General features: G+C 41.9%; 1 protein-coding gene across 1 annotated transcript; it reads left to right on the top strand.

The window, feature by feature from the left end:
• Positions 1-1,112: 1,112 nt before the first annotated feature.
• Positions 1,113-5,493, top strand: atp5f1e (ATP synthase F1 subunit epsilon). The gene is made up of 3 exons (XM_072238935.1): positions 1,113-1,223; positions 2,360-2,483; positions 5,360-5,493. Exons 1-2 carry the CDS (start codon positions 1,192-1,194, stop codon positions 2,478-2,480), a joined length of 153 nt encoding a protein of 50 aa, XP_072095036.1. The 5' UTR covers positions 1,113-1,191; the 3' UTR covers positions 2,481-2,483; positions 5,360-5,493.
• Positions 5,494-8,565: the final 3,072 nt, after the last annotated feature.

Below are 8,565 nucleotides of genomic sequence, written 5' to 3'. Positions count from 1 at the left end.
TTTTTAGTTACCTTCTGTTGCTCTTTAAAAGTTTCCCAATCCTCCGGCTTCCCACTCGTCTTTGCTATGTTATACTTCTTCTCTTTTATTTTTATACTGTCCATTACTTCCCTTGTCAGCCATGGCCTCCCCTTACTCCCCTTAGGATCTTTCTTCCTCTTTGGAATGAACTGATCCTGCACCTTCTGCATTATTATTCCCAGAAACACTTGCCATTGCTGTTCCACTGTCAACCCTGCTAGGGTATTGTTCCATTGAACTTTGGCCAGCTCCTCCCTCATAGCACCATAGTTCCCTTTGTTCAACTGTAATACTGACACTTCCGAGTTTCCCTTCTCCCTCTCAAATTGTAGATTAAAACTTATCATATTATGGCCACTATCTCCTAATGGCTCCTTTACCTCGAGGTCCCTGATCGAATCTGGTTCATTGCACAACACTAAATCTAGAATTGCGTTCTCTCTGGTAGGCTCCAGTACAAGCTGTTCTAAGAATCCATCTCGGAGGGACTCCACAAACTCCCTTTCTTGGGGTCTAGTACCAACCTGATTCCTCCAGTCTACCTGCATGTTGGAAGTCCCCCATAACCTTTGAGACATGCCATTTTTAACTCTTGATTCAACTTACACCCTACATCCAGACTACTGGGAGGGTTACTACAAATGGGGGAAACGACATCGATGCCGTCTGGTTGGAGGATACCAAGAGGAAATAGTGAGGTGCCCCTCCGGTAATTGCATTTGGCCTCAGTATGGCAATAGAAGAGACCGCGGACAGGCATATCGGTGTGGGTAGCCACCGGGAGATCTTGCTTGTTGTAACAGATGGTTCTCGGAGAAGCGGTCCCTCTGCTTCAATCCGAACTCTGTTGAGGTAGGAGAACCTCAGACTTCCAGCTGCGGTGACTTAACTTCTCCTTCCGGGTTTAGCGAAAAATCAAGAATCCTGACTGGCCGATTGCGGGAAATGTTGGTTTGTGATTGGTGTATTTAGTACACGCTCCGCATGGTCGGCATTTACAAGAAAGTGATTGGCCATAAAGACTGCGTGCTAATTGGTCGCATTAGACGGCAGTTGATATTTTCATTGGTCTATATTCTCAATCCGCCACTGATTGGCTGAGCGCAGCCGGCCGCGCTACGTCTACCGCCATCTTCACCGCGGGCTAGAGGAAGAGGGAGCGGAGTGAAAATGGTGGCGTACTGGAGACAGGCGGGACTCAGGTAGGTCCGGGACCGAACGGGTAGAGTGTCCAGGATGAGGTGGGTCTAGGGTTGGGGGTACTGGGGCCATCGTCGGACCGGCGGATGCCGCCTTCACCAGTAGGCCCGTGAAGCGCTGCTGGCTTCCACCTTGAGATCCTGGCTGGAGGTTATAGGTATCACCGGGCGTGTCTTCGGCTGGGGACCGGGGCGCAGTGTCCTTGGTTTGGGGAGGGATGGAGGGAAAGAGGAGGTTGAGGGTGTAGGACAGAAGGCCCTTGAAGCTTCATTGTTTTGACTCCCAAATTAGTTTATCAAGCGCTGGAGTTGGCTGTTGGGTCCCCTAGTGAGCCTGCTTGCCACTCATCATTGTCATCCACATCCTTGGTTCTCTTCGTGTCCAGAAATCCGATAACTTCTTTTGAATGAGCTTGTTAACTGCTGCCGCAGCCCTCTGGTGTGGAGACCTCGAGAAATTGGAGTCTGCCTTTGCTGGAATCTGGGGCAACAAACGCTTTGATGAAGTTATTTCGATCCATCTTGGCACTAAATGGCCTTTTTATTCTGAAATTGTGACTTCTTGATCTGAAGTCCTCTGACGTGACATTAGCATCCTCTGCATCCTATCGGTTGAGTGATGTAAGGATTTGATGTTACAGTAATGTCTGTCTTATTCTGCTGAACGCTAGTGTATGTAGTCAGTTTTGCCTGATATAACACAGCATACACGTCCTTCCTGAAATCAGTCTACTTTGCTGCTCCCTCGGTGACATGTAGTATTGATCTTTTCTCTTGGAACAGTACACTAATATTATTGTCACTAGTGCTGAAATACAATGGCTTTTCGTGCCATCGAGACAGCTTAGTCCATACATGGTGCAGTGTCACCATTTGCAGTAAAAATTGATATTCCAGTGTATTAAATCATTTTTGATCTTTGCATAAAATTCTATCCATCTGAGTGGTGCAAGGTGAAGACAGGTGATTTAGATTCACAGATAAAACCTTGGAAGCCTCATCTTACTACTTGTAGCTTCAGCAAATTTAACATGTATATTTCATTGGAGTTACTGCTTTTGTGGTTGGAGCATTAATTACATTTGAGCCTAACACCAAAGAAATGCTTTGATTTATGTTTGCTCTCGGTTCTCTTCCAGTTACATTCGTTATTCTCGTATTTGTGCACAAGCAGTGCGGGCTGCTCTGAAACCCCAGTACCAAGCAGAGGCTAAGAAAGTAGGAGATATAAATGTAAAAGTCAACAAGCCAAAAGAGTAATGTGTAAGTAATGCGTTTTGTTGATCTGCGTGCAGAACTGTGCAAAAGCTTTGGGCACATGTATATGGCTAGGGTGCCTGAAGACTTGCACATTACTGTAGTAATTTTGTATATTGCACCATACTGCTGCAAAAATAAAAATAAATTTCATGATGCGTGAGTAATGACAAACCTGATTCTTATAAGGATCTCTCTGGTGAACTGAGAGTGGGAAGGGGGCAGGGAGAGGGGGATCATGTTTGGGGAAGAGAGGAGGGAGCAGAAAGCACCAGCGAGACATTGTGTAATGATCAGTAAACCAATTGTTTGGAATCAAATTACTTTGCTTGGTGTCTCAGGGTTGAGTGTGTCTGCACCCGCACCAGTCTCTGCCCTCTGGCACTCTGCCAGCTGTCCCATACCCCTCCTTGCCATTCCCAACATCATTTGCTCCCGCCAGATTTACAAACTCGCTCTCCTCTCCATCTTGACAAATACAGTACTGTGCAAAAATCATAGGCGCTGTGTGTGTGTGTATGTATACACACACACACACACACACAACTGTAGTTGCAGGGGCTTTTTATGTTCAAAGTGGCTTAGCAAAAGCAAATTGTTAGTGATGTTTGCGACAGTGCAGTTGTTTTATGAAGTGGTATATCCATCCAAGAATATTTTCCAGTTAAAGTCGAGTGGTCCATTTTTTAATTGTGGGTCCGCTTGTGCTGTGGTTTAACTGGTTGTGAATACCAGTCAAAAGATGTAGCATTGCTGGAAGTAAGATCTTAATAAATTGTTTTATGAAATGCTTACGTTTTTATCCAAATATGAAAAAGATGATAGAGTTCTTCTGTATCCTTGCGATGGCTGCTATTTCATTAATTGTTGTGCCTTTCCTGAAAGATTAACTTACAGGTTGAGTCGACAGTAAGGAAGGCAAATGTAATGTTATCATTCATTTTGAGAGGACTAGAATATTAAAAACAAGGTTGCGGAACACACAGAATACTGGAGGAACTCAGCAGGCCAGGTAGCATATATGGGGGAGCAAAGGTACAGTTGATGTTTCATGCCAAAACCCCTCGTCAGCATCTGCGGATTTTCTCTTGTATGTAGTGCCTGAGGGCTTGCAATGCATTGGTCAGATTGCATTTGGGAGTATCGTAAGCAGTTTTAGGCCGCTTATCTAGGAAAGGATGTGCTGGCGTGGAAGGGGGTGCAGAGGAGGTTCACAAGAATTATCCCAGGAATGAAGTGTTTATTGTATGAGTAGTGTTTGGTCCTTCTGGGCCTTTACGTGATAAAAGAAAGTGGGGGATGTCACTGAAACGTATCAAATATTGAAAGGCCTAGAGAGAGTGGACATGGAGAGGAAGTTTCCTATGGTGGGGGCGTCTAAGACCAGTTGGCATAGCCTCCAAATAGAAGGATGTCCCTTTAGGCCCCTTGTGTAAGAAACAGAGACGTGGAATTTCTTTAGTGAGAGGCTGGTGAATCTGTAGAATTCATTGCCACAGGTGGCTGTGTAGCCCAAGTCATTGGGTATATATAAAGTGGAGGTTGATAATTTCTTGATTAGTTAGGGTGTTAAATGTTACTGGGAGAAGGCAGAAGAATGGGGTTGAGAGGGATAATAAATTAGCCATGATGAAATGGTAGAGCAGACTTGATTGGCCAAATGGCCTAATTCTGCTGCTGTGTTTTGTGGTCCTCCCTGATTATATAACTTTCATGTTTCAAATGGGGTTTAAAAGAGCAATTTTTAAAAAATGAGAGATTGAAGCTGCAATGATTCCATTCCTCCCATTTGTGACACAAGCTGCTAATGCTCTATGGTTTCATGAATGCTCTCAGTTCCCCCTCAAATGTTCAGGTTTCACTCCTTCATACTTCTAGCAGTCTTTCACTGACCAAGGGCAAAAGATCATTTGTAATGGTCTGAGTTCAACTAACTCAAGACCAGGGTCTGAATCTGTGTTTGGATTAAGTGCAGTCGGGGTTAGGGCAACTGGAATCAGTTGCAGAGTACTGGAGCAGACTGTGTGGCCCACAGAATCAATGCAGGCTCATTACTGGAGCTAACCAATGAATTACTTTGCTCATTTACTTGTAATCCCATACTTGTCTCCATCGCCATTCCAGGAAAAATGTTAAACATGATGGGCCAAATGGCCTAATTCTGCTCCTGTGTATTATGGTCTGTTCACTCTATTTTAACCAATCATGATTTTCCTTTTCACAACCCAGTTTGCAATAACATGATCTTTTATTTTCATGTGACATCTTTCATTGGTTTAACCAGTATTTTGAATCCATCTGCAAACTCCTGACAATTGTCACTGAAAGCAGATCCTCCATATTTACAATGTCCGACATTCATGAATTTACTAAAGTTATTCATCCTTTTTACTTTAATTGTTTCTGCTCCAAGGATAAAGCTCCCAGTTTTCTGATTTAAATCTTAGATCTGGCACTATTCCAGCAGTGAGTATCGGCTGTTGCTACGACTGGCAGTCTCATTCATGGGTTGATGGACCCCCTGATCCTGTTCAGGTTTAGTGCCTTGAAAAGATATATATTTATAGTAAGCGTGTGTTCATTTGTTTTAATTTAGCCATTGCTTCTTGCTGTCATGCATATTAATTCATTCACATAGTGCCATTCTGCTATGACCAAACTCATTCCTTCATGGTTTCCTTTGTGTAGGTTTAAAACTGTAGTTTTAAATTGACCTAGTCCTCTTGAAATCTTTATATAAAATTCTTTTAATCTTTCCCAGTTTCCCCGTTCAGTTAGGTGGCATTTTAACTAAGTGCTGTAAGTTGATCATAACTTTGAAAGGATTTAGAGATATAATATTTATTACATTATATTAATTGTTTAATTTTGTGTTTCTGCAGGATCTGAAGACCTGAAAGTTTGAAGATGTGAACTCTTACAAGTTATCGTCCTTGTTGTTGGAACGCTGAATGCAATTGAACACTGCAATACTGACTAATGTTGATTCAAAATACAGATATTATTTAAACTCTCATTCTTTAATGGATTGTGGAATTTTTTTTTACTTGAGTGTTTGTATTGAGTGAAATGTGTTGGGGCATTTTGATTGTAAAATCTAATGTAACTTGTCCCTCTATTCTTCAGATAAATCTGAAAGATGCTGTCCAATTTTTGCCTTGCATTATTGGCAAGGACCATATTCATACTGGGGCAATGGGATACCAAATGGGGCATCTTCTTTCCCACCCCAAAAATGTAATGAATAATGATAATGTAAATTAATTTTATACAGGAAAGAAAACCAGAAAATCAATTGTCCAATGTCTTGATTCATAGCTTGGTTGTCATTAGTACCCCCTAAAGTGGCTGATTTTGATCAGTGCATTCATTTTTAATGCACTGTTGAGAGAGATCTGAATTTCATATTGCTGTTTGTATCAGTTTGTAGGCAGTTTCTGGGTCCTTTTTTTGTTGTGAAGTTAGATGATTGTAAATCTGTGATGTTTGGTGCACAGTTTTCATATTTTCCATCATCTCATTCGTTGCTGGTTCTGACAGTACGGGAGTTGGAGATGGCTTCCAGCTGTTGTCATAATCAGTTTGTTAACCTACGAACAAATTACTTTTCCTTAAGATTCTCTTGGCTGGGGAGGTGGTGGGGATAAGCTCTTAATAGCATGTGTCTCCTCTGACAGCCAGGTCCAGCTCCTGGCCTTCATGTGTGGCTTAGCCTCTAGTCAGCGGAACTGTTCCTACTTACAGGAGAGGCGAAAGTGGGTTACTGGCACCTTAAAATCAGTCGCTTTGGGCAGATCCAGGCTTGTCAGCAGTGGTTGGCTGTTCATCTAGGAGAAGGAAAACTCTGATCACAAACCTCCACTATCTTTCAGCTGTTTTCCCCTCTCATGGGGAAGGATTAGGGAGTAAACCCTGAGGGGGGGGGCGGGATCTGAAGTCCCAAAGGTAGTTGTACGTTGAGTTTAAAGCTGACTGGCAAATTCTGTGATGCATGCTGCTGGTGCCTAACTGTATTGGTGTCTGCCATTCATTTAATTTCATCAGCTATGTGGAAAGGGGAGACCTGTTGCATATACAACAGCTTGCTCTCATGTTGCCCTGGCCAATGTATCACATAGGCAACTAGGATGCAATATCCTTGGTTGACTCTGACCAACAGAGGGCCTCATAACCTACTAAAAAGATTCCCTATGACTACACTGTTTTGAAACTAGCAGTTTAAAAGCAACCTATTTTTACATAGTTGTAAAGAATTTTTCCTCTGTGTTACAGTGTCTATAAAAAGTATTCATCCCCCTGGAAATTTTCATGTTTTATTGTTTTACAGCATTGAATCACAACAGGTTTGACACTGATCAACAGAAAAAGATTCCATTGTGTCTAAGTGAAAAACAATCTCTACAAAGTGATTAAATTAAGTACAAATATAAAACACAAAATAATTGATTGCATAAATATTCACATCCTTGAAGTCAGTATTTAGTAGATGGACCTTTGACAGCAATTACAGCCTTGAGTCTGTGTGGATAGGTCTCGATCAGCTTTGCACATCTGGACACTGCAATTTTTCCCCCATTCTTCTTTATAAAACTGCTCAAGCCTTGACAGGTTGCATGAGGATCATGAGTGAACAGCCCTTTTCAAGTCCAGCGACAAATTCTCAATTGGATTGAGGTTTGGACTCTGACTTAGCCACTCCAGGACATTATTTTGTTTTTAAGCCATTCTTGTGTAGCGTTGGATTTATGCTTGGGGTCATTGTCTTGCTGGGAAAACAAGTCTTCTCCCATGTCACAGTTTTCTTGCAGACTGCATCAGGTTTTCCTCCAGGATTTCCCTGTACTTTGTTGCATTTGTTTTACCCTCTACCTTCACAAGCCTTCCAGGGCCTGTTGCAGTGAAACATCCCCGCAGCATGATGTAGCCACCAACATGCTCATGGTAGGAATGGTGTGTTTTTGATGTGTTTGGCTTATGCCAAACAGCATTTAGTCTGAAGACCAAAAAGCTCAATTTTAGTTTCATCAGACCATAGAACCTTCTTCCAGCTGACTTCAGAGTCTCTTACATGCCTTTTAGCAAACTCTAGCCAAGATTTCATTTGTTTTTTTCAACAGTGGCTTTCTCTTTGCCACTCTCCCATAAAGCTGCAACTGATGAAGCACCTGGGCAATAGTTGTCTGTGCAACCTCTCCCGGCTCAGCCACTGAAGCTTGTAACTCCTCCAGAGTTGTTATGGGTCTCTTGGTGACCTCCCTCACTAGTCCCCTTCTTGCACGGTCACTCAGGTTTTTGAGGATGTCCTGCTCTATGCAGATTTACAGCTGTACCATATTCTTTTCATTTTCTTGATGATTGACTTAACCATACTCCAAGGAAGATTTTTCTTGTATACATCTCCTGACGTGCTTTTCAATAACCTTTTCATGGAGTTGCTTGGAGTGTTCTTTTGTCTTCATAGTGTAGTTTGATACTGACTCACTAGCAGTTAGACCTTACAGATACAGGTGTATCTTTACTACGATCAATTGAAACACCTTGACTGCACACAGGTCTCCAAAAACATCTCCATTTAACTCAGTATGTGACTTCTAAAACCAATTGGCCACACCAGTGATGATTTGGTGTGCCATATTAAAGGGGGGGGGGTGAATACTTGTGCAATCAATTATTTTTAATATTTGTTATTAATTTAGATGACTTTATAGAGATCTGTTTTCACTTTGACATGAAAGTGTCTTTTTCTGTTAATCAGTGTCAGAAAAGCCAAATTAAATCCACTGTGATTCAATAAAAAAGGAAAACTTCCAAGGGTGGGGTGAATCATTTTTATAGGCTCTATGTAAATGCTAGAAGAGACTTTCTGCTATTCAAAGTAATAAACTTTAAAAATGTGATTGCAGAGACTTAATGCAACACTGCAGGTAAAACAATATTTTCCTGATGGTGTGTCTGAGGTCATTCTGAAGGTTAATCATACGAGATTCAACAAAATTGATTTGAATCTTGTATAGGGCTCTTGACAAATAGGTAATTGAATTCATGAATGTTTGTCATTTCATGAAAGGTGTACTGAGTTCACTTGTCT

Source organism: Mobula birostris, chromosome 2, assembly GCF_030028105.1.
Source record: "Mobula birostris isolate sMobBir1 chromosome 2, sMobBir1.hap1, whole genome shotgun sequence".
In the NCBI taxonomy this organism is placed as follows: domain Eukaryota; kingdom Metazoa; phylum Chordata; class Chondrichthyes; order Myliobatiformes; family Myliobatidae; genus Mobula; species Mobula birostris.
This window is presented reverse-complemented; position numbering and strand designations above follow the sequence as displayed.